General features: G+C 38.8%; 1 protein-coding gene across 2 annotated transcripts in view; it reads right to left on the bottom strand.

Annotated features, from left to right (window-relative positions):
* phf14 (PHD finger protein 14) overlaps nt 1-20,811 on the bottom strand; it is a 107,833-nt gene extending 87,022 nt beyond the window's left edge. Inside the window, exons 1-4 of one of the 2 annotated variants that reach the window (XM_008421223.3) lie at nt 20,588-20,811; nt 18,898-19,008; nt 12,351-13,087; nt 11,203-11,335 (exon numbers count right to left, since the gene is read on the bottom strand). In XM_008421223.3, coding sequence (XP_008419445.1) covers nt 11,203-11,335; nt 12,351-13,087; nt 18,898-19,008; nt 20,588 — 982 coding nt within the window. In that variant the 5' untranslated portion in view covers nt 20,589-20,811. The remainder of the gene's footprint in view (nt 1-11,202; nt 11,336-12,350; nt 13,088-18,897; nt 19,009-20,587) is intronic. The other variant, XM_008421224.3, reaches the window with a different exon arrangement.
* Between the last annotated feature and the right edge of the window lie 248 nt (nt 20,812-21,059).

The following is a 21,059-nucleotide window of genomic DNA, read 5'->3' as shown; positions in this document are numbered from 1 at the left end:
GGAAAAAAGATAGAGCTGAGTGAAGTGAGAACCATTTTCACCTGGATAGGGACTTAACAGAAAGCTGTCTCCTTGTGTTCAACAAAGACTAACCAATTATGTATGAATCTACCAAGAGGTTTGACTAATGAAAGCAGTGACTTTCAGTGGAGCTGGTTCTGAAAAACAAAGAGCAGTTCAGTTAAAACAGATTACTCTTCTGACATTCACATATTTTTTATTTGTTCTTTAAAGTACAGTATAATATGAAAATGTTAGAGGTCACCACAATACCCTCAAATAAATAGATTCAAATATGAACTAATTGTCCTACATGTTTTAAAAATATTCTGCGTGAAACACTTCCACATCCGTCAGTTTGTCAGACGGAGCTCAAACAAACAAGCCAAACCTAAAGACATTTGTAAAAAATAAAGACTGTCAGGTGACCCAAAATCTTTGGGACAAACAAAAACCCGTTTCTGCAAGCAATGTGAAATAAAGTTAATCTTGAAATTGCTGTGTAGCTCTTTACGGTGATCATGATTAGTTTGGCTCTTATTGCTGAACTGGTTTGCATACCTGCTCTGGACTGTAAACACAAACAACATTCTTGCTTAGAATATTTCAACAGCCTTTAAGAGTTTGACATGTATTTGTTCACTTCTTATCATTCATTATGAAACAATACTCTGAAATGTAAAGATTAAGCTGTCAAAGAACAACAATATATTTCCAACCTTGTTATGAACATACTCCTCAAACCTGCATGACATCACAAGGGGGCAACTTCTGTGAGATGTTTAGAGCTGAGTCAGGGCAAAGAGAAGGGGAGGCAGAGACAGAAAAGAGATCAAATGGTGGACTGACTGAGAAACACAGAACCAGGACCACTGAGCACAAAGCCCATCTGAATTAAAAGGCAACCATGATCCTCTTGTTCAAACAAGCAAAAAATAAGTGCTGTGTTTTTGTTGAGCAGACAAAGTTCCAACGAGCTTTGTTCTTGTATTCATGAATCGATGGCAGAAACTTTAAACCATAAGGGAAACTTTGGTTCTGAATCCAGGGAGAGAAACTACCGAGACACCCAGACTGGACCAGAGAAACAACTGCCTCCCAGCCTCAGAGCAATAAAACAGCTATGAAGTCAATGAGTCTTCCAGCCAGAAGCTGAATCCCAGGTAGACCCAAAGAAAGCAACCAGTTGTCTGACCCAGCTGTACATCAAAAGACATTGAAATACTTTTTTTAAGTATTTAATTCATGTTGTCAGAGTGTGAATTTGTGTATCAGTAAGTGAATGGCTGACTGGTGTGAGAAGGTCTTTGGAGTCCTCTGACTTGATAAAGTGATGTACCATTTGCCCAATCTAAATTCATCTCAAAATTCTCCTGTTTAGCTTTGAATAAACTACCTAATCCCAGCTTGTTCTACCCCCAGCCATGCTCTACAAGACCAGAGCAGCAAAAAAGATCATATTCTGCAGAAAACTACAACAAAACTTAGAGGATGTATGTATCTTTACAGAAATCAACATAAAAATACTACATTATAAAAGAAATAATAGATATATTATATTTTCAGCTTTAAAACAGCCATTTTTCATTATTAATAAACAAGTACATGAGATTGTTGAAGATAGTTGATGTAAAGAGCTGTAACCGACAAAGCTGAGGGTAAAACACTTTAAGGTAATTCTGGCTGCTTGTATGACTAACTGGAAGAAGAAAATCAAAAGGTGTTGCAGCAAGAACAGGACTTCTTGATCAGCTCAGTGAAGACGGGGCCCAGCTCATCCCAGCTTTTGATCTCTCATGCTGGTCTTTTCCCCCACTTTCATGTCAGTTTCTGTTTTCTTCTGAGAGTGTGTGATGGTGTCCAGACACTGTGAGACTACAAGAACAAAGAAAAGCAGTGGAGTCGAGCAGCAGACTGTCTTGTCGGAGCTGCAGATGCTGACAGATCATCTTTCATCTCTGACTTAAAATAATTCTGTCTTTCCACTTGTCTTATTCTCAAAAGACATTCTATGATTTCTAAAATAAGCCAGGATTCTGTACTACATTCAGTAGGATTGCACTTGATCAACTATATACGTGGCATAAGCCAAAACACTCAGCAAAACAATATTTTACAAATCTATGCTATATTTAACCACACAATTGACCATAAAAATCCTACAACATATTAATACTCAAAACCAACGTCAATTTATTGACTACTCTGTTAATTTCTTAAATGTTTTAACGGTATGTGATTGTGTGAGGTTTGTTTACCAACAGTTTCTTAAGTTGCGACCGCACACATCAGGGCGAGCATGATAAGAAGGAGAGAGTCAGGATGGAGTGTGTGGATGATAAAGACACACACTCCACGTGTCTTTATGGTCCACATCTGCACTTGTTGCACAGAGCAGGTAGAACAAGAATTTGTCAACTTGGCATGAGCTAGAACTCTATTGAGTGAGTGTTTGTGAGATTTAAATGCACAAACAACAAATTATTATTTTTCCACATAGATGTATGCACTGTCATCTCACTGAATGCTTAGGTTGGAGGCACAGCATAATTATCAGCAGTGCAACATGGAGGGCCCAGACTGGAAGTGCTGTTTTTGAGCACAACTGCACATAACCTTGGAAGTTGATGGCTCCATGTCAGACCATTGGTAATAATTGGCTTAACTTAACAAAAAAATTCAATTGCATTTTTTATTTTCTCTGCTCAACAGCATTACATCCACCCTGGCCATGGCCAATCAGAGAAGGGGTTCAGCCATTCACAATCTCTGGTTGGTTTAGACCATGATAGAGGTTTAATATGTGCCTGTCACTGTTATTTAGCTCCATTCACTAGTAGGCTCCAACCAAACTACAGCTGTCCACCATCATGGTGGACCTGAATACCCAGTGAGCTTGGCTCTGGAAGTTGTCAAAGTATATGTAGTGTCATAGTACTTCAGAATGATGGATAGTAAAATCTATTTTAAAAAACTTAATACCACAGCGGCTGATGGTGTGCCAAAATCAAACAATAATGCCACCATAGGTATATTAAAGATTTTAAATGAACTGAATGGGAACTTTGTTTTCTGCTAAGTTTTCAAGTGAATGAATGTTTGTAGGAATTTCTAGCCTAGGATCTTAAACTTTGAATGAAATATAGTGAAGCTCCTAAAGAGGGCATTTTACTGCAGCTACAGAAACTTTTGGATGGTAACCTGCAGCGATTAATTGCAAGCTTAACTTCAGGTAATGTCACAGAATGCTTCAAGCTTTAATTCTAGGAATATGACTTACTTTATTGCAATAGATGTTACCGCTAGTAAGGGGAAAAATTACAATGTAATTACAATTACAAAGGCTTTTATAAAAACAAATACATTTACACAAGTTCAATTATGATTCCCTGGATGGGGAAGTTCAGTTTTGTTTTTTTTTTTTGTCTTTTCTGTGTGCAGTATTACTCAGTTGAATTAGTCAAATATTCTAATTTAATATTGTGTAACTGGGAGTAGTTTAACAGTGACAGGAGGAAGGAGAGGATGAGGAGGAGCTGCTGCTGCTGGCGGGCAGCAGAGGGAGAGGCTGGAGATAAGGTGACTGGGACCAATTTGCATATTCATAGTTTCCATCCATACTGAGGCCAAGGTGTAGCATTATATCTGAGTCACTCTGGGGCATGAAGGGATTATTTTCATAAAAAACAACATTAAAATATGAAACTTTGGAGAAAAAAAGAGAAATGTTCAGGGATTTGATCAATCTCAGGAAAAAACTTTCAACATCCAGTTGCCATCTATTTTGAAAGTAGGATATTGAGATATGGACTTAAAATAAATCGGGATCCTACTTTATCTATATACCCTAATATATTTAGATCTTCAGCCAAAAACATCAGATTTTCTTTCCTTCCTTTCACAAAAACCGTTTCCTTAACGCTACGGTTCTTAAACTGTGCATGACTGATAGAACTTGCACATCCTTCATGGATGGTCATGCAAAATGTTATTAATTTATTATTTAAAATAAAATTCTAAGTTAAATAATGATGTAGTCCGTTTGTTCTCAAAAACATTAAACAGGAACATTCTTTTGAAGTCTCAAGTTTCTGACATGGAATTCTTTCCCAAGGGTACAACGGGTAAAATTCTTTGTGTGATATTTGCAATAATAAAGAAATGGCTCCAGTAGCCGTTTCGATTTCATACACATCACAACTTGTATTGTTTTTCATTCATTACTGAAATGCATAAGCAGCTGATAAACATATTGTTAATCTGTACAACTAATTCTAGTTTGCCTTGCTACTGAGAACAACAATTAGAAAATCCCCCTGTCTTTGCATTTTTCAGCTCCAACTGTGATGTTATTCTGATGTCTAAATCTCAATTTATAAAATATATGGAAAGCAGGAATACTAAAAAAGAACAGTTCATTTTACTGATTTCAATTTTCATAGCTGAGTTCAATTTCTCTGTAGTCGTCACCAATAGATTCCAATTTAGGTTAATTAAAATGTCTCCTCAAAACATGTTTTAATAGCCATAGTTTGGTTTTTAAATGAATGCTGAACAGGGGCATCAAAAACTTTTTGGACTGATGTGGCTTTTGTCTCTCCTGTGCGGCTCACAGCAACTTGACTGCTCTGTCAAGGTTCTTATGCTAACTACAGTTTGTGGAGTATTTTATTTTGAAATAGCTTTTATTTTGAAATATATCAAAATATTGACATATTTTGATGCTGGAAAGAAGTCTCCATTTGACTTCTTTCCAGCAAATACGCTTTTCACACAACTGTAGTTCAATCATGTCTGTTGAAGTTACTTCAACTGAACCACTAGAACAGTTAAATCAATTCAATTTAAATTTACTTTGCTGATTCCAACGGAAAATAAAATTGTAACTCATATTATCCAAGGTTAAAACAGAGAATTATGACACCTCATGACACAAGAAAATGCTGATTGTACTCCAAGCATATGGTGCGGTGAAGTGTTGTAGGTACAGCAACAGTACTCAATCATAGGTAATAACAACTCATTGAAGATATTTGGATATCATGAGAAACTACAAAATTTAACTTCTCTTTGGGATAAATAAATTATTTTTGAACTGAATTGAACTAACACTTTACAAAAACATTGTTCAAATTATTATTTTTTCCTCTCAGTTAAATAATCCATACTTAACATTTTTTTTTTCTATTCTGCAAAAGAAGCTTCAGCGCAGTGTGTTTTGACTCAAATGGGAAAAATGAGGATTTTAGCTGGTGTGTTTCCTAATCAGTCGGGGTGGAACAGTAATCCCTTATTGATTAGCCAGCACACCTCTAATAAATTAAAAGGTCTTGTGTTTTCCATTAAGAGAAAGAGGAAAAAATACTTCAGACAAAAAAAAAACTCGTTAAGCTTTAAATTATTAGCAATCTACCATTCCTTTCACTATATTCTTTTTTTTATGCTCTTGATTTGCTGCTTATACATATATATATATATATATATATATATACATACATACATACAGGGTTTCCCCCAGTGTATTATGAGGTCGGTCACCTTGTTACCTTTGACCTTTTGCCCGTGACGCATGAAGCAATTGCCTCTCGCGCAGTGCGATAAGGCGGCTAACTGCGGAGCTCAACGTAGTGAACGTTCCAGATTACAGAACAGTTTTTGGTGAATTAAAAAAAACGTTTTTGGTGAATAAAGTGGAGTAACTTGCTGCTTGTCAGATGACACAAAACGTTGAAGTATCGTTTCTGCTTCAACTCGGAGTCGCGGTTTAAGCAGAGAGGTAATGAAATACAACAGACACTGACAGGCCTCTGTGTCTGCTTTTCTCTGAAGAACTACTGAGTGGGAGGAAACAGCCAGGTGAGGAAAAACTGTTCTTATCTATCGATTCAGTATTTTTATCATACAGACATTAGGCTGTTGTTGTTGTGCTATTAGCTAGCCGCTAGCTAACGACTTTGCTAGCAAAGCAAGATAACTAAAAAGCTTCTTCCCTGTACCGTTAATGATATCAGTCATTCTTCAGTATCACTTATGCAATAAGGGCACATCGCCCGTCCAAAACCAATCATCTCCATAATGGATATATGTCCGATCTTCTAATTTCCTTTGCTGCATAATGTACATTTCATTTATTCCAGAGTTAGGTAAATGTATCTTGAAGGAGAATAACACTTAAATAATTGCCCAACAAGGATATTAATTTAGAATTAAAAATAACTCACCCTGAATTACCATGCAAAAAAGAAAGTTAACTTCATGAGTCAAAAATGTGTGATTTAAATTTTTAAAAAGTTTTTTTTAAGCAAAACTCAGTAGGCCTTTCTCATGGTGGCAAGCATTAACAATTAAATTTTTGTTTTGTTTTTTTTTTCCGTTTTTCTGCAGTTCCACATTAAAGTTTGATGCAGCTCTGCTTTCCTGAGTGGACCATCTTCATCTCCACTGCAAATGTAGCAAACAGGCAGCTCTTTGTTTTATAGATTACAGTCACTAAAAGGTTGCATTGTGCCCTTGTTTATATTTTTAGTAGTGTAATTATGCAAAGACAAAATATGTCTGGTGGTCTATCTCTGATTTACATATTTTGCTAAATTGTGGGTTTGAATATTGCAATACTTTTCTATAACAAAATACACCTGCAGAAAGAAATTACTACTAAAATATCTTACATGTGCATAGTGTTATGCTCTATATGGAGATGTTCGATTGTATATGTCACATTTTTGTAATTTATCATTGTTTATTAAACTCTGAAAGCTGTGTGGCTTTGTTAATATTCTGTCCTAGAATGCGGTTAGATGTGCCCTTTTTTTGTTGTTGAGCACCTGCCCCTTTAGTGGTCTCTGCACGGGCCTGACGAGCAGCGCTAACCTCATCATGCAGGTTCAGCCCGGTGAGGAGCTTTCGCGCTCTCCTCGAAGTCACGCATCACGCTGATTTTATATAATTTTATTATTATTTTTAGTATTATTTTTCCGGTTACACGATGCATCAAACCATATCAAATGCGCTGTCTACTTAGAGTTAATGCGCGCGGCGGCACGGAGATCTGAGAAACTCGTCCCATAAACTCGACCAACCAGAATAGTTTCAGTGACGCATATTAAAAACTCAACAGACACGAAATGAAAGAGCTACTAAAGACACATTAGCAGCATTGAATTAAATTTCCCGTTTGTTGCGCATTTCTGCGCAGTGGAGCAGATTACCACATCATGCAGGGCTGGTCCAAGGCTGTATTAGGCCTTGAGCAGAATATGACTTAGGAGCCCCTTTTGTTGCTAAAAACATCAGCATCTCTAACAGCTTCTGTGTTAGATTTAGTGAAATCTAGGACAGGGGGAGTAGTTTAATTGGCCAGCCTAAAAAGCAATAAGTTATAATCGCAGTTTGCTAATTCGTATTTGTAAATTCAAAGACTAAACTCACAGCATCACATTGTTGCTATGGTAACAAAACAATCTAACTATGAATGTTGTTCTTTCAAGTTTTATAAAGTAAACTTGCCAACTCCTTAAAATCTTGTATTTAAATGTTAAACTATATATATATATATATATATATATATATATATATATATATATATATATATATATATATATGATCTGTCTCATCCTCTGAGCTCAGGTCCTCTACCAGAGGGAGCTTGAGTATCTTGGCTGTGCCTAGAACTGCACATTTCTGGACTGAGATGTCTGATGTTGTTCCTGGGATCTGTTTGAGCCACTGCTCCAGTTTGCCAGTTTGGGAGTGACTGTCTTCACCTTCCAGGTCTTTTCCAGTTCCTCTCTGAGGCCCTGGTATTTCTCCAGTTTCTCCTGCTCCTTTTTCCTGATGTGGCAAACATTTGGTATTGCTACATCCACCACAACGGCTTTCCTCTGTTCTTTATCCACCACCACAATATCCGGTTGGTTTGCCATTACCATCTTGTCTGTCTGGATCTGGAAGTCCCACAGAATCTTAGCTCGGTCATTCTCCACCACCTTCTGGGGTGTTCCCCATGTTGATCTCGGAGCTTCCAGTCCATATTCTGCACAGATGTTTCTGTACACTATGGCTGCCACTTGGTTATGTCGTTCCATGTACGCTTTCCCTGCCAGCATCTTGCACCTTGCTGTGCAAGATGCACAGTAGGGTGCATCTTGCACAGTAGATGCACCCTACTATATGCTATATTGTTTGTCTTAACATAGCATATATATATATATATATATATATATACAAACAATATAGCATATTGTAGGGTGCATCTACTGCGCAAGTAGATGCACCCTACTATATATATATATATATATATATATATATATATATATATATATATATATATATATATATATATATATATATATATATATATGCTATGTTAAGACAAACAAGTTATCAAAGAGTACGAACAAATAAAAGTTCTCTTTCTTCCCTTTCTTTTTAAATGATGCCACTGACACTTAAAATGAGTAATTAGAAGCAAAAAACTGAAAATTATATTTTTAAAGGGTCAACATAAAAACTGTAAAGGGAACAGGCTGTTAATTAGTAAATTATTCTTATTTTAGATTGAGAAACTTTCCACAGCCCTTATCACTGTCTACACTGTCTACTACAGGTTGAATATAACTTTACAAAAATGGAGTATGATCTGCATTCACTGTTCAGCTTTATTTAGATTCATAAATAAAGCTGAACATTGTTGTTTAAAAATGTCAAAGCAATAATTGGTGCCATAAATCAGTCAAGCATTAAATTAAATCTCAAAATGCATAATGTGCAATAAAAGGGCACATCTTCACCAAGCTGACTGCCAGAGTTAAGTAACCCCACCCCCACAGAGAGCCCCATTTGTGTCCATGGAGGAGATGATAAGAACTGTCTGCAACTGCTGCCAGTGCTTTTCTCCCAAACCTCCACTGCAGACCACTTAGTTTCCCTTCAGTGTCCTTTCAGGCAGATTAAATGTGTCTCTGAGGAAAAAAATATCACCCAGCCTAACGAACAAGATAAATTTAAAACCGCCTCCTCATATCATATCTGCCAATAAAAATGTGTGCATCTACACACCACTATTTATGTATCTGTATGAATGTGTGTCTTGTGGTGATGGTGGTGTTGGGAGGGCATTTCTGTAAGTTTGTTGTTCCCCATTAAGATGAGAACAAAAAGCTATAGCTCCAAGTCTAAGCCTTAATGTAATTCTGTTTAGTAATAGAAGAGTGCCGCTCATGGTAGCAGCAAGTTGGAGCAGCTCTGTTAGATCAGTTCTGATTTTTCTAGACTTTTGTTCTTTTTCTGTTTCAGCATTGCGCATTTGGACAAGTATTCTCTCTGGTTTTAGATATTGTGCAGCTGTTCTGCTCTTACTTTTGTCTTTACTTTCAAACAGTTTCTCTGTGTAACCATGGCAACAAGCTCTTGTGGTCAAGGCCCCTTGGAACCACAAGAGCTGTGGTTCCAATCGGGCCGGCCAAGCGGTTCTGCTTAGAATCAGCAGCTGATTGGCCGCTGGTTGTTATGGAGTCAGACATTGATTTTCCGTTGACAGCTGGCTCTCACTAAACTGTATTTTATTTCGTAAAGAGTGCTCTTTTCAATATTTTTATTATTAGTTTTAATTAGCAATGAATTCGTCTCTATACAGCGCAATCACCTGGTCTAATGATGAGGTAATTTTTTTCCTCTGCTTAATCGCTGATGAACGAGTACAGAATGAACTAGATCGCTCAACGAGGAAAGAGAAAGTTTTCTGCCGCATCTCTGAGGAGAAGGCTTCGGCCGCTACATCGAAACCATTGTTTAGTTTCAAAAATAATGACATCAGGTACAGCTTCGATGGCGCCCTCGCAAACACAACAGAGCTGGAACCGTACCGTACTGTTCCGTTCCGTTCCTTGCAGTGCGGAAACGGCTAAATAATACCTGAACTATTACCCCAAATCCCAGGGGTCTTCAAGCATCTAGAAATTGTTCCCATGGATGAACCAGACTGGTGCAGCTCATCAGTTTTATAGCTGATATCTGGGCTGACTTCTGTTGACTTTCCCATCTTATCAAACCAGAAGAGAGAGCAGGGTGTGGCCTTAAAATACATCCACAGGTGCCCTCAATTAACTCAAATGCATCAGTTAATCTTTTGTTGCTATGGCAGCCCACTGGGGTCCCTTTATTAATTCATATATGGCTGATTTAGGCAAGGGTTTAACACCAAATTCAAGGCTGAAGTACAAGTCGGCCATTAGATGAAGTTTCGCTGTTAACATATCACTGAGGCTGAAATCCGCATTTGGCAGTCAGTGGCTCCTGAGGTCAATGGACTGGTGCAGCTGAGTGCGAAGAGCAATAGTCAAGAGGAAACATTGTGACCAAAAGCAGAAAAAGGGGAAGCAGGTGGTGCGTTGACCCAGCTAAAGGCTAGGAAGTCACAGATTCAGACTCTCTTTCTGGCCAATGTCCGCTCTCTGGATAACAAAGTGGATGTTACATCTGAATATAACCTAACTTAACAACAACATGCTAGACTCAGCCTTCCAGTTGATTGACCTCATAACTGGATGTTGCAAAGTTGCCAACTTTGCAACTTTTTTGCTATATTTAGTTCAGAAATAAACTGGTATAGGTCACGTTTTTTAAATATCAGTGCAGAAAACTGCCAACAGTGTATCCCTACTTTTCTACAGTCTTTAGAACAACAGATTGGTAAGGACCATTAATACAAACAAAATATGTTTAACAGCATTTGAAGAAGTACTTAAACAAGTCTTGAATACTACATATTTGACACAACATTCCTAAGGAGGTGGAGGAGATCTGACATGTCAGACACAGGCATCAAGCACTTAGGCTAATTCAATTTGCACATTTGCAACCTACCTGAAATGGGAGAGTATCTCCTGCTACTACCTGCAGGACATCAAGTTGCAAAAAGAAATTCAGCATGTTTACAAAATGCATGCATCCTTGCCTACTTTGATTCTGCAAGTGTCTTTGTGCATTCTCGGTCTGCTGGCAGGAGCACTTGTTCACCTGACTAAGCGTCGGTGACACATAGTAGAAGCACATTTTCATCCAGTTTGTGTCAACTTTGGCGTTGGCACCTTAGAAAGTTTGCGATGAGCGCCAGCAAGCCGAGCAAACCAGGCTGAACTGGAACCCTCACGCTCAGTTCAGCCCAGTTTGAGCCGGATGGTCTTGTTGCCAGAGTGGGCCTACCTTCATGCACAGTGACCCCACAGTTGTCACACTGGATGATCTCATCTGCATCCTCGCTGTTGTCTCCCAAGCAGACGCAGCATATAAGGATATGCTGGGTGCTCCAGGTCTGCGAGCGGTCAAGTGAAGCATCCTGGGGTATAACAAACATAGTACCAATACTGAGGCTCGGACAAATCCATAACAGGCCTGACAAGCTAGCAACAAATTGAACAAACACAGAAAAACCATAAAGACCAGATTCCTCTAGGTGATGGCTAGATTACTTAGAATTGGCCACAAAGCAGATAGTATCTGTTTGACTGACAGGTCTTAACTCAGAGAACAACAGAGAGACATGTTTATAAAGGAACAGTATTATTTATTTTCCAGGAACATAGTGCCATATTATAGTACAATCAAATAACATAGTTACCTGATTGTAACAGTTATTATAAAAATTGCTGTATATATCAAATATAACTTAAAATTTGACACTGTAATTTGATGGTTTTTACATCTGACACTTTGCCTTCAGCACCTCATCACAACAACGCTCCATAAAGCCATCTGCAACCATTCTTAAAAGTGCTGGACTGAGAAGTATTATGAGCTCAGCTGACTAGCAGTTCCACCTGGTGTTTGCTAATTGCTGCTGTCGCTAGTCTGGAGGAGCTGAATGGGGAAGGCACAGGGGAGAGCTGTACGTTGTTTGTTTTGGTCTGCAGAACTTATCTTTGAAGTTAACACTGAATTAATTATGTAATAATATATGTAATAAATTATATTTGAATTCAGCTTAAATAATGTAATTTTCTATTTTAATAAAAGTACCTGGGTGAGGCAAATTAACTATGTAGCTAACCAAAATAAAGCTAAAACCAAAGTAAACTGAAAACCCTGCCTTTCTACTCTGGATGGAGTGTTGATTTTAAAAAAAAGAAAAAACATATCTAGGATAGTGAACTGAGATACTACATTTAGGCAACAACTTCTCCATATCGTCACCTTCCTAAAATTATGGCAAAAGTCATTTTTTTTGCCAAAAAGTGTTTTTTTTATCTTCCTACATCATCTTTTGGCAAGACAAGTAAAAAAATAAACTCTTTGCTTCATGAAACATACCATATATATGACATTTTCATATATAAAACCAAAAGTGCACTCACCTCATTGCCCTTTCCTTGAGACATACTGTCATTGGTCAGTTCATCATCAAAGGCATTGGTACTCTTCACCTTCTTCTTGGGCTTCTTCATTTCTTTGTCGCTGTCACTGCTACTATTGTTAATGTCGTCACCATCGTCCTTGCCCTCATCATCTTCATCATCGTCCTCATCATCATCGTTATCATCATCATCATCATCATCGTCATCTTCACTAACACTAGCTCCCTCCTCTTCCTCCGTTCCACCCTTCTGAGTTGACGTTTTGCCTTTCCTCTTCTCTGCCGTGGGCCTCCAGTCATTATCGTCTTCACTGTCATAGTCATCTATCTCATTCAGTTCTTCCATCGTGGTGAAGTCCAGGTGGGGACGATTCCTGCGGAAATTCCATTTCTTGGGCTCAGTCAGAGACTCATCCACAGTGACAACAACGCCACCACCAGATGTTGAGGTAGATTCAGTTTCTCCAGCTGCAGCGCTCTCTGGCTCAGAAATCTTCTTGCTTTTCCTTCGACCTTTGGATGGAGTGGCAGACAAGACGTCTTTGGTGGAGCTGTCCTCAGACAGCTGTTGCTTAAGTTTCTCCTCATCTTCTGTTAAGTTGTCATCAACAACCAGGTTTTTGGCATCCTCATCCATACCGTCATTTCCAGAAACAGCATTTTCAGAGTCACTTTCTGAGCCTGCAGCACTCCCTTTGGACCCTTCTTCATCACTGCCATTGCCTGTGCCATCTGACCCTAATAAAATATAAATATGATGAATAGGTTATGACACTGTTAATAGTTTCTTTGCCTTTGGAAGCTGGTCTGGAAGCCAAACTGGTCGGTATTTTTAAGCCAGTCACACCTTTCTCACTGTCTGTTAATAACATCTAAAAATGTAAACTTCTAAGATTTTCCTGATAAATAAATTAACCATTTAAATATGGAACTATCATTGTTGTGTGGACACGGTTTTGTAAATGCATGAATGCAACATTAAAATTTACCACTAGAAGTAGGTTTTTACTGCAGGAACATTTTTCAAAGACCCATAGTTGTTTCTGTTACTCCATCTTTCTTTCTCTATCTTTTTCTATAGCTGAACGAAGATCAGGGTGTCCCCCAGAAAACTTGCTAAAACCCAGTGGTCGGGGCGCCGAGGCAGTCCACCGGCGGTCCACTGTGTTTTTGTATTAAAAGATATTAAGTAGACAATAAAAGTAAAAATATCACTGGGTAATTATATGTTATGGGAAAACATTATCAGTGAACTGCTATATAAACCCACAACTAGGCCTGTCACGATAACAAATTTTGCTGGACTAAAAAAATTATTGCGATAAACGATAATATTGTTTAAAGACCTTTTGACACTGACTTAATAGAAATGACTAATCATGCACGCGATTTCCTGCCATAGACAGGTAGCCAATCAGAAAGCGCGGATTCTCCTCCGTGCTTTCTGAGAGGAAATTACCAGGGGAATCCCAAACAGCTGACACAGCGCGACACGAAGTCCAGCGGACATTGGAGATGATATGTGAAAACAACATTAATATTTATTCAACATTTTGTGCAAAGAATATAGAAATGACAAGGAGAGGAGTTGGAGGCAAAATGCTTCCGCAGTTGATAAACCTGGTAAATTTTCAGCTGTTTTTCGTTAACGTGACATTAATAGGTTATAATGATTTTCATTCAGTCAGACTCTGACTCTAGCCACATGCATCACAGGTACATTCTAGTAAAGCATTGATTAATGTCTGGTTTTAAAATTAGTTAACTGGACTTGTAGCCATTACTCATGTGGCTGAACACCACATGGCACGATCGAACCTGATCGAATCGTTATACCTAGGATTTCTGTCTGCTAATGTGTCTCTCAGGTTTTGAAAATGGGCCGACAATCCAACATCTCATGTCGTGTGCGCTGGACATTAGACTAAGGAAATGAGGAAGGGAGGATCAGTGGAGAGCACCGGAGTTTAGCCTTTTTTCATTCAGTGTCATCAACAGAAATAAAAAAGGCAGGAAGAGACAATAAAGCCGATAATGAAAATGAGGTCGATAGGTTTAATTTACTGTACGATTAATTGATTTATCGTTTATCGCGACAGGCCTACCCACAACTAGTCTTAAAAACAACTAATCAAAAAATACAATTAAAATGAATATCAATTATGTCCACTTATGTTAAATCCAAATTAAGTCAGATTCGCATCCATCAGGCCCCCCAGAGCTTCAGGGGCCCCCATAAATGCTAATATTTTAACATGCTAATATTTTAACATAGACCACAGATATATAAATGTAGCATTTGTTTATTGAGATTATCATTGCTGCTAAATTTGACATAATGGTTTCAGCATATATAAATTAAAAGACTTAAAATCTTACATATAAATGTTAAATAATTTAAAGGAGCTAGCAAGTTTACTTTGTAGAAGTTCAAAGAACAATATTCATAGTCAGATTGGTTTGTGCACAGCTACAATCTGTCCTTTACCCTGACGTTCCTTCCCTGGGGGGGGTGGGGGGGGGGCACCGATCTATGTTTTCGTATCCACCTGAATAATGTGTAGTTGCGCCACTGTCAATAACTCCTCATAACTAATCATAATTCCTCACAGGGGGTTGATGTAAATATCCATTGCTGTCAGCCTTTGCCCAGTTCGAGTGAAAGGAGGAGCGTGGGATCCGCGCTGAGGTTAACTTTAGACATCCAGCTGCTGCAGCGCGCAAGGCAACGCGCAGAGGCCAGCGGTGTGATTGGTCCGGCTTTAAATGCATAAACTATAAACATATCTTCTATAAACATATCTTTTAGGAATAAATCTGCTCTGATAGTGAAACGCTTGGAGCAACAGAAACACTTGCAATCCGGCTTTAAAGAAAGGTTTTTGTGTTTAAAAAAAAAACAAAATAAACAAAAAACAAGAAAGGCTTAGCCTGGCGGTGGCGCTAGTAAAGCATGGCGGGCCGCCAGGCCTATAATACACTTGGGGAAACCATGTAAGATGTTCATATTTCTAAATAACTAATGTTTTGTGATGGTAAAGAGTCTTCACTGTTACTTTTCAAAGCTACAAGTTGGAGGTTGACTTCTGCACTTTAGTTTCATACATTAACTTATGTCTACATGTGTACAGGATGTATTTGTCTGGTATACAATTAATTTTTATGGTCAGTTAGAATAAATGTAGCTCCAGAATGTAGAGAATCCATGAATTCAGTGACTTTGATTTATAATTAGATACGGTAAAAAGTCTAGTCTTAAAAGGTTGACTGGTGACAGTAGAAATGTCCAAAGGGAAACAATTTTTATCATTTAGTATTTTGCCTCCAGTAGCATGCGTCAGACACCACAGAGAACAGAGATTACCTGAAACGGTTTAGTCCAAAAGCATTTTACAAACCACTGAGTACACAGATTGTACTGCAACTGTTCATTTAAACTAGCTCTTTTGAAGGCTTGTCCTTCAAATTGTTAAGGTTTGCTTTAAAATCATGTTGGACGATTAATTCTTGTTTTAGACAAGAATTAATCAAGTTAAATTTAAAACATGCATTATTAGGCAATGATTAACTGAAGATAATGTGTTATTCTAACAGAAACAAAACTTGATTAGTATTTCTTAATTTCATAATGACTCAAAGAAATACTTAGAATAGCATCATTTTAATGGAATTAAAATGTACATATTTCAAAAAGTCAGATTGTAAATCACAAATCTTTGGTTTAGATATTCAGCTTAATCTCTTTCAATCATCATTGACTAAAAACTGGTTTTATGTAAATACAAAAAACAATTGAAAAACACACTGATATGTGCAGGAATGTATTGTGTGATAGCAGGCTGTATGACAGAGGTCACAGGTTGCTTCTTTGGTCTATATGTGTTCTGTGGATCTGGAGAAGGATTAGACTATGTCCTACAAGATAAGGAGGTTGGAAACTGTAATCTGAAAGAGGGAATTTTTTTATTTAAAATTACAAATGTATTCAGTATAGTGTACTTTGTAATTATCCATCCATCCATCCATTTTTGTCTGCTTATCCGGAGTCGGGTCGCGGGGGCAGCAGCTTCAGAAGAGAGGCCCAGACTTCCCTCTTCCCAGCCACTTCTTCCAGCTCCTCCGGGGGAATCCCAAGGCGTTCCCAGGCCAGCTGAGAGACATAGTCCCTCCAGCGTGTCCTGGGTCTTCCCCGAGGCCTCCTCCCGGTGGGACGTGCCTGGAATACCTCACCAGGAAGGCGTCCAGGAGGCATCCTGACCAGATGCCCGAGCCACCTCAACTGGCTCCTCTCGATGTGGAGGAGCAGCGGCTCTACTCCGAGTCCCTCCCGGATGACCGAGCTTCTCTCTCTAAGGGAGAGCCCAGCCACCCTGCGGAGGAAACCCATTTCAGCTGCTTGTATCCGTGATCTCGTTCCTTCAGTCGTGGCCCAAAGCTCATGACCATAGATGAGGGTGGGAACGTAGATCGACCAGTAAATCAAGAGCTTCGTTTTTTGACTCAGCTCTCTCTTCACCACAACGGACCGGTACAGCGCCCGCTTCACGGTAGACGCTGCGCCAATCCGCCTGTCGACCTCCCGCTCCCTTCTTCCCTCATTCGTGAACAAGATCCCCAGATACTTAAACTCCTCCACTTGAGGCAGGACGACCCCCCTGACCCGGAGAAGGCACTCTACCCTTTTCCGGCTCAAGACCATGGCCTCGGATTTGGTGGCACTGAGCCTCATCCCGGCCACTTCACACTCGGCTGCGAACCATTCCAGCGAGAGCTGCAGATCACGTTCCGATGAAGCCAACAGAACCACATCATCTGCAAAAAGCAGAGATGTGATCCTAAGGCCACCAAAACGGATCCCCTCAACACCTCGGCTGTGCCTAGAAATTCTGTCCATGAAGGTAATGAACAGAATCGGTGACAAAAGGCAGCCTTGGCGGAGTCCAACTCTCACCGGAAACGAGCCCGACTTACTGCCGGCAATGCGGACCAGACTCTGACACCGGAACAGGGACCTGACAGCCTGTATCAAAGGGCCCGGTACCCCATACTCCCGGAGTACCCCCCACGAGGCCCCCCTAGGGACACGGTCGAACGCCTTCTCCAAGTCCACAAAACACATGTAGACTGGTTGGGCGAACTCCCATGCACCCTCCAGGACCCTGCTGAGGGTGTAGAACTAGTCCATTGTTCCATGACCAGAACAAAAACCACACTGCTCCTCCTGAATCCGAGGTTCGACTATCCGACGGACCCTCCTCTCCAGGACCCCTGAATAGACCTTACCAGGGAGGCTTAAGAGTGTGACCCCTCTGTAGTTGGAGCACACCCTCCGGTCCCCCTTTTTGAACAGGGGGACCACCACCCCAGTCTGCCAATCCAGGGGAACTGCCCCCGATGTCCATGCGATATTGCTTGGACATTGTAATTGTGACATTTGCAATATTAATGAGCAACATTTTGTTATCCTGCCAAGGGCCCATACTGCTGGAAGAGCCTCCATGCTTTTAATGCAATAATAAATGATAATGGTAAGTTTTCATATTTACTGACTTGTCTTAATTCTTTATTTGTTTATGTCTTATTCTTTCAATTACAGTTTAAAATGAACATGTAAAGTGTCAACAGCTAAAACTAAAGTTTTGAATATAAAGGAGCAGTTTGAAGAAAAAAAAATCTCACATAGTGTAACCCTTCTCCAAAAATTAATCTACTACACCACAAGCAACCAAGGAGCAATCAGCCATTCATATAGACACATCTTCAAACACAAAACAGGCAACAAGTATTATAAAGACAATAAAGAAAACAAAAACAAAAAACATTTTGGTAATACAACAGGCATTGTATTACCAAGGCGTCCGTCTGATTTCAGATCTCACAAATCCCGTCACTCGAGGCCTGCCTATCCTGAGTCTAATTCTGCTTGCAGTTTCTTCCTGTTAAAAGACAGTCATTGTTTTCCACTGCTGTCCTGCACTTCCTTACAACTGAGAATTTCAATTAGCAAGGATTCAAATAGCTTTACAACAAATAATCTCTGTGGAAAGATGGTTTCCATCTGGAAAGAAAGTATGACATTTCTGTTTTAAAAATATGTGAGTGTGGAGACATTGGAACTCTTATTTATTTTATCAATCTGAAACCCTAGAACATTGGGCTACTTTTCACTCAATAAGTTCAACCAGCTGTCATAGTCGTGAATAACTAGGTGCTGTCTAACTTAAACTTATGAGCAAACTCAGAAACTGCTTAAAATGCTACAAAAGTAATTTAGTTTGCATCCAGAATTATCTGATTGGTGGAACCAGATGTAGGGATGGAATCTACAAACTGGTTGAAATTGAAGAAATGCAATTACAAGCATCCGACTTGACAGGCATCCAGTAGACATAATACTAGACCTGAAGAAATTAAACATGTTGGAACTAAGTAGGCGTGCACAGCTAGCAACCAAAGTAGTGTCTTCACTCTATATATCTGGAAAAGGCAGGAGTTAGCCAAACTCTAGGGTTGATTTGTTTCTTAGAAATTGCCACAATCATTTTTACCTGATGCGTCCTCCACTTCAAAGTCACTATCATCTGAACTGTCATAGTCCAAGGCATCTAAGAGAGAGGCAGCTAGTGGCTTCACTTGACGTCTCTTCAGACTTCGGTCCACTGATAAACAGTCACAAAGAAAAACAAACAGAAGAATACATGTTTGAATGAACAGATATTATCATGACAAAATTATTAGTAGAATCAAATTCAATGTAGAATAAGGCCAGAGTAAAAGAAGGCAGATGTGAGCTAATATGTGCTGTTGATTCTAGCCAGATGTTCAAACACAATCACTATGTAGGCATTTAGAATTTCTTTGTTTATTTCGTAACTTAATAGAATTGTCTACCAGAAATGATTTTTCAAAGCTTTACAGTTTGTTAAAAAACGTGAACAAAAATAAAAGCATAATACAACATCTCTCACTTTGAACTGCCTTATTGCCAAAAAGTGCTAGAGAAATAAAACGTCTTCTTCTTCTCAGTGTTAGCAGTAACTTTAACTTGTATTATTCTTTGCATTTTTCAATATTTTTATATCTTTTTTTACAAGATCTTGATCATTCTGGTAGCAAGTGTTCACAAGACATTTTTTCCAAGCCACGTCTTTGAAGGACAAATCGAAGTCAAGTTTCTGACGAACATTTTCTCATCACTGTGAGTTAAGCTTCTAAACTTGTACTGTTTGTCAGGTCTAAATTATTACATGAACATTAAATAATTATCTTTCAGTCTTTTCAAATGTATTAACTGTAATTTTTTATTCATTCAACCTTTAATTTACCATCCAAAACTTTGGAAAGACTATTTTGGTTTTTATTAGTTGCAATCCATAATCAACAAAGAAACGGAAATATTTGATATGTCACCCAATATGTAATGAAGCTATACGTTCACATTTTCAAATTAAATAACTTTTCAATGACAATGCAATATTGTTATTTTTTTTATTCTTTATGGACAATGATCCCCAGTTTGCACTTGTGAGCCACCAGCAATGTTATTTTTATTAAGCCTATCATGTTTTGCATTTCTGACATTGCATTTATGCAGTTTAAAGTTGGCACTTATACTGCCAAACGTACAAAGCTACCCGACCTGACTGGCATGTTGTCCATTTAAATACCAACCTGAATTTTAATAAAAGTTCATTTGTAAGCCATAAACAGCCTCTGAATTAAAATAATTTCGCAATTCATTAATAGAAGTCACCAACCAAATGGAGAGCACCGCTATGAACCTGCCGCTAATTTAGATCCTACTGGTCGAACTTTTTTGTCTGAAAACCACACCAACTGTCTTTCAGCAGAAAACCTTCAGTGTTGACTGGCTAACTAGCATATCCTCAGTGACACTTTTATGGTAGCAGCGTCTTTTAGCTGGCTAACTGTCATTAGCATTAGTGACCAACTGCGGCGACTCAACGGAAATAGTCAAAATGCCTCGCTTGGAGCCAAACCCCAATGCAGTAGCGAATGTTAACAACCTGGTTTCACCAGCAAATACACAAAATAATGTTTCACTGAGTAGCATTTGCATCTTGAACAGCACAGTCGTGCTAACCACGTAGCATTCCAGGCTAGCATGGGTGCAGCTTAATGCTATTATTTCGCTTCCGTTACCTTAACAAATCAAGTCGTTCTGAACACAAAGTCGAGTTAAAAAAAGACAATAATAACAAAAAGGATAAAACTCACTTTGAACTCCGTTTAATAAAGCGACCAGGCTCTCCTCAACAGCATGTCCTGTGGACAATGGTGTATACCGAAGTGACGTTGTTAGGATGTGATGTTGTTGCCATGGGTACAGTAGGGGGAGAATCACGATCAAATACGTCTTCACAGCATACGCTTGGATATTTCATACTAAGGTGCTGATAATGATAGCATCTAACCTGAGATAAACTCGGGACATGATAAAATTGTTTGTTTTTTACTTCATAAAATTTCAAATTGAGTAAATAACCCGGAAGCAGAAGCGTTATCCTGTGTTGACGAGGTCATTACAGAGGAGAAAATGGGTGAACCACAGCAGGGTTTAGCGCGTTTTATTCCCTTAATCAGTCGGAAAAATTACGGGCTTATAGAGAAAAGATTAACTAAACAATTATTTAAAAACTCATTGGTCATGCCTAAATGTAAACCTTTTCCAAGATACTTGAGAATTGAC

This window comes from Poecilia reticulata, chromosome 11 (genome assembly GCF_904066995.2).
Source record: "Poecilia reticulata chromosome 11, P_reticulata-male-v2, whole genome shotgun sequence".
NCBI lineage: Eukaryota > Metazoa > Chordata > Actinopteri > Cyprinodontiformes > Poeciliidae > Poecilia > Poecilia reticulata.
The sequence above is the reverse complement of the archived record's forward strand: the minus strand, read 5'-3'. Positions and strand labels throughout refer to the sequence as shown.